The following is a 15,165-nucleotide window of genomic DNA, read 5'->3' as shown; positions in this document are numbered from 1 at the left end:
TAGCACCGTGCTCAAAGTCACCACGGTCGCAGAATGCTGACGCAGGTGAGTTTCACGCGAAACACGGACACAGTGGCAGGACGCAGCGTCAGTCGCGTGGCGGAAGGCAACCGTAGAAGGCGCACGACCGATCGTGTTGTCTGTACAGTTGCTCAATTAATGACGTGAAAACACTCGCCGTTGTCAGTGCACCTAGCGCGCGTTCTTTCGTAGTTGCTTCGTTGTCAGCGAGCTGTTACTTTTTGTTATTACTCGGACGAAGCGATTTCACTGAAGGTGTCCCGCTGGCTCTGAGTGATGAGCCCAGTTCCATTAGTTTCGGATCGTCACGACACACGCAATGCACAGCCCACGTGCTTTCCGAGCCGGCGAGAGAGTCGTGCCTTCTGCTTTACATTCGGATGTAAACAAGAAAGGAGAATTTGCCTTCTCAATATGGCCGACTTCCGGCTTCATCGCGGCTTCAAAACGAGTGACGTCAGGGCCTCTCCTTACCTTTTTCTTCCTCCGTGGGTCTAGTGCTCTTTGCATGGTTGCCAGTAGAGAGCCGCCGGATTTTGGTAGTTTCGCGAGGGTAAAAAGCTGCGGATGAGTCAGCATAATTAAAGCAAAATTTTCTCTAGCCATGTTGAGTGAGTTTGGCCTTTTGGTGACCGCTCAGCACAAATACATCAAATGCGCTTTAGCGCGAAGAAAAAGCAGAGCTTAGTTTAGTGTTCTTCAAGCATGGATGCCAGCATCGAGTTATCTGTTGGCTTCGCGAAAAGCAAAGCTGGGGACGAGTCAGCACAACTTGAACGCGGGTCCCATGGTGGACTTGAGGACGAGTGAGTGCACGTGGTCCCAGCCCTTCTTGAGGCGCTCCAGGAGCTGAGTCTCGGTCGCCTTCACGTTCTCGGCCAGCTGGTCGGCGCTCATGTTGACGTGGCCCACGCGAATGCTGAACGTCGCCTTCTGCGCATGACGTCATCGAAAGAACGAGGGCTCCTCACTGTTCGCAAGATGCCTACGCAGCAAATGTAAAAATTACTCGCTGCGCCAGCTTGTTCATCGTACTCTATCATAGAGTAGACGCGAATACAAACAATAACGGGTGACTTGTTCTCTCCAGCGATTATCCTCTCCGCAAATATGTTGAAGCGTATTCATGTTTAATTATTCAAGGTATACACAAACTTATTAGTGTGGCACTCACTCACGTCGCATTTGTGCGGCTCATATAGTATTTGGAAACAGTCGGAGTGTGACGTCAAGTACAATCTGTCAAATATGTGACCACAATTTTGTAGCGCAAGAAAAATAAAAAAAACGAAGGCCAAAGGCAGAGACGAAGACAGCACAAGCGATAAGCATCATAATCTCAGATCCTCAATTCTTGGCCGATTCCCCTGAGTGGGCAAGAGCCATAGTGGAGGCATCATCATCATCTTCATCGACATCATCATCATCAGCCTTACTACGTCCACTACAGCGCAATGACTTCTCCCATGATCCGCCAGTCAACCGGTCTTGAGCTTTTTGCTGCCATGTCATACCTGTGAACTTTTAAAAACTAATCGGCCGTTATAACTTTGTTTCCCCCTCGTGCGTTTTCCTTCTCTAGGAAGGCAGATTCACGAGGGGGAGACCAATACCATGTTTATTTGGGAGCCCGTATCTCACGTACCCCAATCATGTCACAACAGTACCAAATAACATTTAGTGTTGTGTACTTTAATTGTAGCACTCTTTAGCCGTTTATTACTGAGCGTATTATAAGAAATGCTTCTAATTCAAGTATACAGTCGTGTGTGTTCTCAAATAAACATGGTTTTCAAGTTTACCGCTTGTGTGTACGTTTGTGTCTCTTGCCTCCATTTTTCGCGCTACAAATTCGAAGTCATTCATTTCTACCTACCAGCCCAAAATACTGCATTATTCTGTCAAATATCCCACAAGCCACATTAATTTGAATGAAACGAGATGCTGGGTTACTGCTGCTGCTAATTTTCCGTCTTTTAGGCTTTCATCTGTTACATTTTATCTTCGCGTTCGCTGTCTTTACACTTTCTGAGTCCACTGATCAGTATTGTGTGAACTGAAATATTTTTTGGCAGTTACTTTCAGGATAGCCCTCAAAGGAAGTCAAAGCCAGATATGAGTTTTAAATACAGCCTATGCTATCAAGATCCCAAAACAATTGAGAGTAATAGCTGAGCAGTTACCTGTCTGACGCAGTTACCTATTGAATGCTGCCGTTAAGCTCGAAGGCACGGAATGTATTGCGAGCCACGGTGCCCGAACTATTGTTGGGTTGAAGTGCATGCATTTAGATTGAGGCACCGTTCAACTTTCAACACAAAACTGTTGTACGCCGGGGTCCACCTCGGCTACGCTGACGTATTTTCGTCACGTATATATCTCGTTAAATATGAACTAGCAGGACAAATACAAACCTCGACTGAAAAAGCCCTCTCACCGGTAGTCATAGTAGCGACCCCTCGCTTCGCAGCTCGCGGTGCTACACGACTGGGCCATGTTCTTGAACATACTAACGGCGAGCTCTTTATATACATCGTTTGCCGTTGGTGGTACTACGGGCTCCATCGATTCAGTGTGTTCTTGCCGCGACTAGCTAAATGGCACGAAGGGTATACAGGACACGCAAGTACGGTGGTTTCTAAGATCACCGTGATCAGTCATGTGATGATCAGTGCCACACAGGCTTTTTTAACGCATGATAGCACGTTCAAGGTTGATAGCTTGTATGCATGTCTAAGCAAACTGCGTAGCAGACGGGTCTTGTACACAAGCGTGCTCTCTGCGCTTTCGCGCTATGTTGTACATATCGTTATTTTTTCCCCTGTAAATAAACGCTGCCATGTCCAGGGGTCAACGCTTGCACAAATTTATTTGAAAAATTGTGAGTTCCACATTGAGTTAAAACGCCAGTACGTGTAGTTTCTTCCTCGCCTTCAGAATACGCTTTCTACTAGCGCTATCTTCTGCTCCCCACTTATTTTTTCAAAAAAAAAACACCTGAAATGTCAGCGCTGGGCGTGCAGCCCGTCCGTATTTCGCTTTTTTTTTTAAACTACACGCTCCAATGTCCTCTTGCACAGTCTCAAATGTGGAAAAAGAAGTGAAATAAGTTTATCGCGTATGACAGCGACTTGAGACAAGGCAGAACAGGCATTCGACTGCACGGCAAGGCAGGGAACGAGGCGATTCGCAACAGATATCTGTCATGTCGACCAATCGAAAGCTCATTTTATCCTGACGTCATGTGAGCGAACTTTTCACGTCACGAATTGGGCCACAAACAAGAGAAATGCCATCAGAGAATAATGCACTCTTTTTTTTTTTTTTGGCACTGTCAATGGGCCCTTTAAGAACTTCTAGACCCTCGTCGAAATAAATCAGGAGTTCCTTACCAAGCAAATAAATTACCAAATATCTTCTGTGCTGTGCGTGCTTAGTGTAAAGGACGGCTGGAAAGGCCCACTATCGACGGTTGCTTTCGCCCACCGAATTAGGTGCTTCAAACCATGTCGTTTCGATTGCTCGTGAAACCCCAAGATTTTGTAACCCATGACATATACACGACAGTATGCCCAGTACGCATGATTTCCACCCACCGCCTTCATCCAAAGCCATGTGCTGTGCTTGAGCTCCTCCAGTTTGGCAGGTATTCATTCGGTCGGAGCCACGGCAGTGATGCATTTGTGTTCCTGGCTGAAGCCTTGACCCAGAACCCGGTCGAGATCTCTCACCAACGCCTCAGGTGCCAAGAAGACGTCGTATTTTGACGCTGTGGCAGCAACAACAAAAGAAACTCTTGCAAACCCATCTACCGACTTCTGGAGGGTCTCACATCAGTACTATTTGGTTAATTGGAGCCTAAGAATAAATGCGAGCTACACCAAATACAGGCTAAGGTAAACGTACTCTACTTACGGCCACTAACATTCAACAGTTTCTTACAATAAACCAGTTATACAGTTGCTTTCCTTACATGTTTTTTTTTTGCTTGTTTTATTATGCACAGAAAAATATTATTTTCCAGAAAACCAGATTTTTCGCCGCAGATTATATATCGCTGGCATACTACACTGCATAGGGACGAGGAAGAGGAACTGAAGATTTGAGAAGAAAAATTTACTTTAATATCAAAATAAAAGATCTTATCCGCATTTGCTGAGTATCACACTTGCTCAGAGTCATCTTTGTACACATGAGATTTTGAACTCGCTTTCGAAAACGGTTTCAGTACCCCTTCCATGTCTTACGAAGTAAACGGACACCTACCGAGCTGCCTGATGGCCTTGCTTTTCCTCTTCAGCTGCAAAACTTGGGCACAAACCATGAAGCCCAAGTTCATGGCCTTGGCCTCTTCGCTTTCGGCCGCATCGCCGAACACGCAAACACGCAAGTTTTGTTTGACAGGGTACGGCATCCTGTCCAAAGAGACAACAAAGCAAGGTTCCATAAGAACCTATCACACCGTTATTGCCTCTCGTGTGGCTGACGAATGTGGTTTACTAAGTCCTTATCGAGTAAGTTTCAACGAGGCTAACATATATAAAGTTAGAAAGCCTAACTTGAGGAAGAAAAGCAATGTCAATGTAAAGGCTCGTTTTTTTTTTTTTCGTTGGACACAATATTAATAATAACTAATAAGATCACACGCTACGTGACGCCAACAGGCAAAATAAGAGTGTTCCACATTCACTGTAGTGGCTACAGGTGGCGCTACCTGACGCTCCCACGTTTAAGTGCACATATATACCCGATAAAGCGGGGGAAGGGATTACCGCCACTGTGGCACAGTGGTAGAGCATCTGACGCGTTATTCGAAGGTCGCTGGTTCGGTCCATGCCAGCGACAAGTTATTTTTTCGTCCACGTTTCTTTCATTGAATTTACAGAGCGGCTACTTCTAATGGCATCCCCTATACTTTCCTTGGCCTCGTTGTTTGTTAGTTATCACTAACGTTAGCAACAGCCTTAAGTGCACATCGTAGCAACCGTTATTATCCCCTTCAGCGGCAATGACTACGTTTGCGAATGCAGTTTCTCTATGCTCAATGTGTCAACTTGCGGTCAAACTAAAACTAATGCCTTGTTCATTTCATCAACTGACGGATGTGCATGGTCAACACGACTTGACTTCAGTGTGCTGCGTAAGACCATAGCCAGTCACCTTGGGGAAGTCGCGAGGATGTTCGATGAGTCGTTTTACGGGCCAGAACCAACATCAAAAGTATTACCTTTCTTTCCTCGAAATGAGTGCTACGAAAAGCTGCCTACGTACACACGAGGAGCCTAGGATTTCGTTCATTTTGTGTCTGAATAAAACATTACTGACAGCAGAATAATGAAGCACCTAAATACATGCGACTTACAATTAATTGCAGAAGCTCACACAGCAGAACACATTATTTCGTTTCCTTTTTTTGGCGTGTAATATCGAGTGCCTTTGATTTCCGTGGCGTGAATATGACAAATTCGTTGACAGTGCATCATAATTGGCACCTGAACGGGCTATACTCTGTTAGAAGGCAACAGCAGCACGGCTTTTCGCTTTCAAGGGCTCTCTTTGAACCAATGGTGTCGCTGAGCCAGCGTTTAATGCCATGGCCCACCGCTTTCCAACCACGAACAGCGCTTGAAACAAAGCTTCTACGAGTGCGTCGGCGCTTTAAGGTAGATTCATTTCGAGCGAAGGTAAAACTTCATTTTGATTTTTTCATTTAGCCGTTGAAGAGTTCATCGGTGAGCTGGTGAGCGAATTCCTGATTTATTTCTGACGCTGAATTTCTGCTCATCGGGTTTTCTCTGAACTACTTGATGCTGGTTTTGCACATTGCCGGCTCTCCTTTCGACCATGGAGATCAAGCAGGTGACGCTTGAATGTACTTTATCGTTCTCGAACGAGATGGACATTTTATATCACAAGGTATCGAAGGGCCGATCAACAGCATGAGTATATATTCCAATACGTGCATCGGCGACTGTTTCAAGTCAGCGTAGAGCGCTTAAGTATCCGACAAAACGTCATGGCGATCGTCGTCACCTAACCCTGCACACAACTCACAAGCGAGGCTTTTCGTGGAATTCAAATTGGGATGCGAATGGGCGCACTGAAGGCAGCTCGCAAGAGCGCAATTTCACTCACAACGCCGACGGATTGTCGCGGATAGCGGAGGCGGCCATTTTGGTCGAGGTCCGTAAGCGTGGAAGAGTATGCTCCTTACGTAAGCGTGGTGCGAGGGCGGTCAGTCATGGCGTCACGACGAAATGGCGAAGCCATTGGATCGTGTGGCGTCATCTGACGGCGAAAAGTCGCACTGCTGTTATTTACTTGTAACCGAGTGTAATGATGTTGATGTACTGGCTCCAAAACTTTATTAGTGTTATAGGAATGTGCAATCACTGTCAATATGAGTTGCAACACGCTATTTGTGTTAAAAATGGCGCCAACACTGCAAAGCGGCACGTACAGAGGGAAAAAATGTAAATAAACTCTCTCAGTTAGCGGTACTTTCTGAAGCAATTTAACGCTTTCCTGTGCCATTGTTCAGGCTTGAATTCACTTCAACTGCAGCCGCCGCGTCTTGCAACTCAAATTGTGCGCGACTGTGCGTAACTTATCTGAAAAACGTCCCCCATACACAGTTTAAATAATGCTGCATAGACGTTACGACGTGCACAGAGGCCATTCAATGCGGGGCACTATTTTTTTCCCTTACTTGACGATGCCTCTGAGACGCCTGTACTTCTGTAAGTTGTAGTCCTGAAGCGTGACGAACAGGTCCACCGTCTCCAGGAATGCGCGACGCTTTTTGGTCGCCGCTTCGAGCACCCCGTTGACGCATTCGTACAGTTTCTCCTGGGACACCGGCTTCGACGGTCGACTGCGTAGGAGGACAGTTTATTTATTTATTTCGTTATTTATTTATTTATTTATTTATTTATTATTTATTTATTTATTTATTTGTCTTTACTTCTATGTATATTTATTTATTTATTTATTTATTTATTTATTTATTTATTTATTTATTTGCACAAATGCATAGCCTAGGCAGGAGTTTCAGTATAACATCCCTACACACATTGTAACTACGAAGTGGAAGAAAACTGATGATGATAAGGGAATTCAAAAGGGCAAGGTACAGAATAACCTAGTAAGGAGCACTGGACTGCTCTCGGATAACAGGTGGTCAGGCGGCAGGCTATGGTTGTTTGCGGAAATAATTAGAATTTAAATACATTAGTTATGGCAAACTTATGAGTTATAGGAAGCACATGAGTATGACGAGCTCACCGATTTGATGATAGAGATAAATACGGAGATCGGCCTAATCGTGTCTCACACCATGGGCCATGGTGTGAGATCTTACACTTGGTCTAGCCCAAGCTTCCGATTTGGCAATATCATAAATTCCAAATGCCAATATTTGAACCGGAATTGCAATGGAATACCTCGATTTGCATAACTTGTACGAGAGCCCTGTAGGACTTGACAAACCATGGCTTTCTCCTAAACATTTAATGCTCGGCTTCACTTAGGCACAACCATCCGAACAATTTAGCATACAGCTCAGTTAACAGATTCACAAGAAATAATGTCAATTGTAGTGCAGTAATATTGCATAGGTGAGTGTTACTGGCATTAGCCATAATTTAGCCAGTATTAGACGGTGCTAAAGAGTACCTGTACTGTGCAAGTAAACAGGGCCGTTAGAGCCATGCGGCTTAGCGAGATATCTTGGTACAGCCTCCAGGATCAGCCCGTATTTTTGCCACAAATCAGATATCTTAACCGTGGCACACTGCGAATAGAACAAGACAAAGACGTCGAGTCTATTTTTCGTTTTCTGTTTTTTTTTTGTATGTGCGCGTGTGAAAGAGCACACGCTATTATTCTTATATCTGTAAACTGTTATACGTAATCCTTATATTAGACGATTTGCGCAGTTCCAACGATACATTTTATGTATATATAATACGCATGGTGAGTTATTATACGGTCACGTGAATTCTATGTAAAATTCATTTTGTCAAGTCTGTCATGTTCATGTTACTGCCATGTGAGGGACTCTAGTTCATCGTACAGTTTCTGCAACAGCCTTTGGCCGAGGTGACCCTCCAGATTGTTTTTTCTGGTGAATAACATTCAATTGAATACACGGTCTTCCCTTCCCTATCGCACTTAATTTATGGTTTAGGCTTCCTTGTTTACCTACAAGAACCTTACCTTGCCTATAGACTTATTCTACGTTTGTAAACAGCGGTAGGCGCCGTCGACATACTGAGGCGCTTGTAGCGATGTCTCACCACACGTGGGCTCCGCCCAGTCAAAAGCTCGCCACAGCCACCTATGAGCACGTGACAACTGCCACAGCAGCTGCAAAGCTATCTCCGAGCACGTGGGAGGCTACCCAACATGCTGTGCTCGGAGACAGCTTTTCAGCTGCTGTGCCAGTTGTCCCATCATCATAGAGGGCATAGGCGAGCTTCGGGCTGGGCGGAGCTTATGCGCCACGGCGTTGCTACAAGCGCCTCTGTATGTTGACGGTGCCTACCCCTGTTTAAAAACGTGGAATAGATCTACAGGCACCATGCTTGTAGGAAACGCAGCTCCGCACCACTGAAAGCTGAAACCACTGAGATCTCTGTAGAAAAGCGCTTATTCAGGCATGACAATCGAGGCTCTTACGGCAGAGGTGGCGCTGGTTCAGCTGGTGCTGGTCCAAGAACCTTTGGCTCTGGCTCTTCCGGCTGAGCGGGGACATTCAGGTTGGCACTGCGCAAGAGTCGTCGTTGTAGAAAAAAGAAAAAGTCTGTAAATTTAGTTTATTTACTCTAGTGTACACGTTAGGTTCAAACACGTGAAAGAAAGATGCCTAACTAATCGGTAAAATGCACGAGTGAGAGCATAACACTCAAACTCTGGGGTCTGGCCACTACCTTATGCTAGATGAAAATACTTGCTTTCAGTCCTGAACTGTTGAAAAGCCATAGAGTAAAGAAATTGGCTCGTATCTGCATGTTACACTGCGAGTATCGTCGAAAGACGATAGTCTTGCGACTGGAGAGAGTGAACAAAACGTTTATTTGATGTTCTGCGAGAGAAAATCGGTGAATGGTATACTGCAGGTGCTGAGTTAAAGTGTCCGGATGCGTTCAGATAAGGTGAACGAGGGCATCGAGCCACGTCACACGTGAGACATGAGCGCTATCTGGCAGTTATCTTGGAAAACGAAGCGTGCGGCATGCGCGCCCGTCTCGGAGGCGATAAGATGTAGAAAGCAAGGCGACGGGTAGGTACGTGTGCGTGGCACTTATGAACGAAGAAGTTTCTCCAGCTGATCGAAGTCTCTTCTCTGCCCGCCCCGCCGCGGTGGTCTAGTGGCTAAGGTACTCGGCTGCTGACCCACAGGTCGCGGGATCGAATCCCGGCTGCGGCGGCTGCATTTCCGATGGAGGCGAAACGTTGTAGGCCTGGGTGGTCAGATTTGAGTGCACGTTAAAGAACCCCAGGTGGTCGAAATTTCCGGAGCCCTCCACTACGGCGTCTCTCATAATCATATGGCGGTTTCGGGACGTTAAACCCCACATATCAATCAATCAATCTCTTCTCTGCCCATGAGTCTTGTCTTGCTGAATGCCATCTCCACTGGGCTCATCTGTCGTTTATGTTACCCCACAACGAAGGAAACTATCGCTATCACGGTACAGCTGTATCAAGTGTGCGTTTCGATAGAGCATCACATGCCTATTGTTACGTAAGCTGTAAACTCTACTATTATTGACGGTTGGTTTTGACCAGGTTCCCCGAGTACAGCCGCCAACGCTTACCCAACATAGCATTTACAAAACTCGTGACTCAAGCTGGTTGTAGAAAGGTCAACGCCAGGGCTACTTTGATGCAGGAAAATAGAGAAATTACAGCGGTAGAACGGTAAATTGGGCTGATTGGAATGCTTGCGTGATTGACGCGGCGCTAAAAACAAAGACGTAAGGATCACAGAGGGGAAATATCCTAGCAATGATGAACGCACAACCAAGCAAGAGGACTTTCTGTTGGGAAAGCATGATCTTCTGAGCGTAAAAGACAAGAAAATTCCGCAAACGCTTCAATGCAAAGGCGAAAAAGGGAGTCCACATACCCCATGCTGAACGAGATCTCCCGAACACGATGATGTCCACGATGATTCTGCTACTCAAACTGTGGCCCGTGCACACAAAGGTGGATTTGCTAAGAATTGAAGGATGACTTGAAACTTCATAAAATGGTACATGTAGCACGCAGAAATAAAAAGAATACAAAATTGTGTTGAAGTCAACAGCGTGGTACATGACAGGACAGTTTTATTAACAGAAAAACAAGTGCAAAAGAAACATAATTCAGCACTCACGTCTAACAAGAAATAGAGTGAACTGATAGAAGCAAGGACAATAGGTTTTGAAAATAAGTGATACCTTGAAAACAAACACACGCGGGACCCAAATTTGTTCCTAGGTTTAAATGTGGAAGAAAGTTTATTCACTTTTTCCACAGAAAATGTATTAGACTAAGTGTGGTGAATCCAACACATCGTCATAAGTGGTCATGTATATACTCATATAAGGTTCATAGTTTACGACAATGGACGTTATTGCACATATTTGTTTCCCTTCCGATAATACGCTAATGCGGCATGTGAATAATGTAGAACGGATATGGCCGTACTACAGTTTCACCTACCTTCCACGTACTTTCCGACTTCACCTTGTAGTGGGTCAGTGCCATTCCACAAAAATCACTATACACGAACATTCAACATCGAGCCAAGAAGAAGACGAAGCCAGTCTGCCCCTGCACTGGCCTGCCCTAAGGCGCAAGAAAAGTGGCTATCAAAAGCGTCCCGCAGCTTTCGCCACGATGAGTTACATCGGGACCAACCCGTACAGCACCCAGTACCCTGTTGTGGTCCAACCACCGTACCGCTCTGCGAGATCGTACAGTACTGGAGCGTATGACACAATGGGGCCATATGGCTTCATGGGACCGTATGGCCCTATGTTACCGTACGGCCCCATGGCACCTTACAGTCGCTCTCGGCAACAGGGCTACGACAGCCGCACGTGAGTTGCTTTTCACGTCAGTCAAGCATAAACAACGATGACTCCACAACTCATGCAGGAGCACCTGCATGTGCTGTGCAAGTTCCAGTTGCAATAGCGCGTTGTCTTTGGCATTCCTCTACATAGCTCTTTAACCAAAATCTTCCCCTCGAGTGTATGTACTAGTTATAAAACATGTTACATCCCCAACTTTACCTAAAATTTGTGCATAGTGTGTTCTACATAATTTCACCTAAAGCCTTTTCTGCAACATTTTAGTGGCGTAGCCAAGAGGCCTCTGAAAGTTTCACCATCTGCTGTTCCTTAACGAGCACCATCTGCGTTATTTCACCCCTTTCCAGCATCGGCGTTCCTTAACCTCTTTGTGGCGGGGGGTGTTCTTGCCCAATTTCTTTTTCAATTCTGCTTATATAAACGCACACAAGAACTTGCATGAAGAATGCTTCAAACTCTCCCACCCCCAAAAAAATTTCTGACTACACCCCTGCAGCATTTATGTAATCATGGAAACTCTCGGGTGCATTGTGGCTCTGGTTGGGCCAGTTTCAGCGTCCAGAACTTTTTATTTATCCACTCATATTTATGTCAAATGCTTATATTTCAAATGACGTCGTGCAAGAACGAATCATGAGTACTTGTGGGTGTTTTGTACCTTTTATTTCGACCTGTACACTTTTCCGTAGAATCATCGAAGGTCTTCAGTATCGTAGTTTATTGTTTCGCAATTTTACGCCGCCAAAATGTCCCGAATGTGCTAAGAGCGAATGGAACTACAGGGATTAGTCGCAGGCTTCAAGCACTTCAGTTCTTTTCTCGCTCGGCAATCACGCTGGAAGTTACACGGGCATATATAGCGCGGAGAAGCAAGTTACGAAAATGATAAATGTAATTTTAAAACTATTTCACATGCCGCGATTGCAACGAAAAAAGATCGTTCCGTTCACTCCAATCGCTCTGTTCGCAACCGTCGCATATTGGCGGTTTTGTTCCACATGGACCGCGAATGGTCCGCGATTTTCGCTCTGTGACTGGAGCAGCGAGTTCTTGCCACCGCTTTAAGTGACAGACACGAATGTAATTATAATAATATGTGCATGATGATATCATGAAGTTTCCCTGAACGGTAACGAAGGGCCCGCTTGTTTCGTCATTTAAGAACACTTTCCAGTCTAAACTCATTTTAAAATGCACAGCATCGGCCATTACCAAAACAAACACGTCGACTCTATTTCAACGGCTTGGCCGGACCAGCCCTATTTCGACGGGTCTCGACCGAAAATCGCTCCCGCCGCTGCGATCAGAGCGAAAATTTCCAACATGTTGGAAGCTCGCCGCGGACCGCTGCGGCGGGAACGAACTGCTCTTTTTTTTCGCTCGCAGCCTGAAAATTGCTACTTTTTGTGTAATGCGAAACGGTCTTTACAAGACAATCTTGCCAGTAAAACAGGATGAAAGCAGATTGGCTCAGGGACTAAACGGGAGTTAAGGATAGCACAGTTGTTATCAAGAAGAAATGGACATGAGCCTTGCACGTAGCGTTCAGGCGGGATAACCACTGGTCATTAAGGATAACGGACTCGACTCCGAGAGAAGGCAAACGCGTTGGGCAGAGACTCCAAATTAGGTGGGCAGATGAGATTAAGAGCGTGGCAGCAGAAAACACAGGACGGGTTTGGCTGGAGAAGCATGGGAGAGGCTTTTGCGCTGGCAAGTGCCTCAGTAAGGCTGATCATGATGATGAAGAAGTTACGGCAGCCAGCGTCATGCACTTTGAACGTTTGGCAATTGTTTGCGTGCATTTCATTGACGTAGTTTTTGTGACCGAAATGACGTCAGTGAGGTCTTGTTATAACTCCTCATAAAAAGTTTAGTGTTTGAGAAAGCGAGACACGAAACTGAATGTGAACCGCGTCGTTCAGTTCAAAAAGTAAAATTGTTGTTGCCACGCTGGCTTCGTTTCCTTCCTGGATGTGACCAACTTCCGGTGGCAGCCAAAACCTGCTGTTCTACATCTGCGCGGTGTCGTTCATGTGCGCCTTCGTGGTTCTCATGGTGTACTCGGCTATCGCGATGAGGCGCCACCTGTACAACCTCACCACGGAAGATGGCGGTAACAGCAGCAGCTCTGCCAGCAGCTCTGCCAGGAAGACTGACGTCACTGGCTCCTCGACGCCAGCACCATTTGACTGGCGGCAGCCGAATGACGATCGCACCGGTGACCGGGACGGTGTACGAAACGATATCGTTCCCGATCAGTATCGGTGGGTACACGTTACTTCTGACTGTACTTCATTGTTCATAATTGCTATAGTGATTGTTCGGCGTTTACACCTTAAAACCGTGATATGAATATGGCGGATGCCATCTGGTGTTCTTTCACCTGCACATAAATATCAGCAGGCATGTCTCAAGCATTCTGCCTCCATGTAGATGCGGCCGCCATTTTCGGATCAGCTCTCGAGCGCTAAAACCACGAGACCATTTTGGCAGATACCTTAACGTAGAAGTATTGATTTGTTCCAAACACTGGCCCAATATTTCAACGACTGGCGTTTGATTTGTGTAATTTGCCTTCATAACGTTCGCTTCGCATTGTGACAACCACTTTTTTTATTATTAGCATGCCTGTACTGCCTAGTTTGAAATTTCGTAGAAGTATAATTCCTGTTGTGACACCCAATGCGTTATTATTTGACTCCTTATTGTAATGTCCCCTATTTTGTTGTGATGCCTTACGAATCACCCTGCAAAGGCCTTATGGCCAGCGGTATACTGTTAGTACTAATAAAAAGTGTTGGTGAAGGTGACAAATACGTGACGAGAGAGGGTTCCATGGGGGTGGAGGCCGGGCCCCCTCCCCTTCCTCTTGGATCGGTTCACGCTGGCGAGAAATTCTTATGATTTACGGGTGGAGCTTATTTGAAACATGTACCACAGTGCTACAGAAGAAGCTGTTTCACGCTAATAAAGTTTATGTGTTCAAGCTGACGTATGCGGTGAATGATGCAAACACGTCATTACTTTCGTACGAAGCTTCTTGGTTTTCGCCGCTCTCTAGAACTGGAAATAATTAACTCTGCACCTTTTCGTCCACTATTTTACGTTATTAGGCTAGCCGTAGATGTCATTACTAGTACGTATATCCGATTCCCGACTGAGTATCACTATTTACTAATATATTTATTTACCAGAGTTTTAATTATTACTCCAAAACACCAACAAAACAGTGTACAGCTCTAAAGGCATCGTCAGTCCATTCTTCAGCAGTTAGAAACGTTCTTTTCTCTTTTACTTTTCACGCACACCAACCGCCCGCAAGGTATACGCTCAACGTAACAATCACATAGAAGTAGCCAATTATTTCTCAAAACATGAGTCCGCAACTTGTTAGTTGACAGGAAACGTCAGAGTAGGAGCGCTACAACTCTAAATTAGCAAAGCTGCGACATTGAAGACATTTTCAAGTAAATTATGTCAAAATTGAGCGATACAGGAAGTTAGGAGAGAATAAACGCGAGAGAAGGGGGATATCATCAAAAGCACTGAGCCAGCCTAAAACTGCAAGTTCAGAAGTTCAAAGCCACACAGGGTAAGCTTTTTTTTAAGAAAGCATGGGCTTTAAAACAGTCAAAGGCCAGGCCAGCTACGAGTCATGTGAAGTTGAGAGCTGATAGGTGGTAAGGCGCTTTTCTACAGTCCTAAGAAAGTTCAACAGAACCACCTACTCCAAGCGAGCGTAGCAGCCTAGCATGCCATGACAAACTTCTGTATTCATAAGAGTCCATTCAAAAAGGTCAAGATAAGGACGTACAGGAGACCTGATCTCAGGGAGGAAATGAGAACGCGTGCATTCCTGAGATGGTACTGAGACGCTCACTTTCTGATGGGTTGGTGTTTTTTTTTTTCATTCACTAACCGTATAGCTTGCTAGAAGACACTCCTGAAGAACGTAAGAAGGCGGATCGTCGGCACCGACTACTCGTCCCCCCTCCATCCGACGCGGCAACGATGACAGGAAGTCACCCAACGGGAACCGGAAGTGACGTCAAATGGT

At 45.6% G+C, this 15,165-nt stretch overlaps 1 protein-coding gene across 1 annotated transcript; it reads right to left on the bottom strand.

Annotated features, from left to right (window-relative positions):
• Positions 1–3,623: 3,623 nt before the first annotated feature.
• Positions 3,624–10,158, bottom strand: LOC119184516 (large ribosomal subunit protein uL1-like). Its single transcript, XM_075872578.1, has 5 exons — positions 10,154–10,158; positions 8,701–8,787; positions 6,731–6,895; positions 4,288–4,436; positions 3,624–3,790 (listed from the first exon to the last, which is right to left on the bottom strand). Exons 1-5 carry the CDS (start codon positions 10,156–10,158, stop codon positions 3,672–3,674), a joined length of 525 nt encoding a protein of 174 aa, XP_075728693.1. The 3' UTR covers positions 3,624–3,671.
• Positions 10,159–15,165: the final 5,007 nt, after the last annotated feature.

The sequence above is a fragment of the Rhipicephalus microplus genome, chromosome 8 (genome assembly GCF_043290135.1).
Source record: "Rhipicephalus microplus isolate Deutch F79 chromosome 8, USDA_Rmic, whole genome shotgun sequence".
NCBI lineage: Eukaryota > Metazoa > Arthropoda > Arachnida > Ixodida > Ixodidae > Rhipicephalus > Rhipicephalus microplus.
This window is presented reverse-complemented; position numbering and strand designations above follow the sequence as displayed.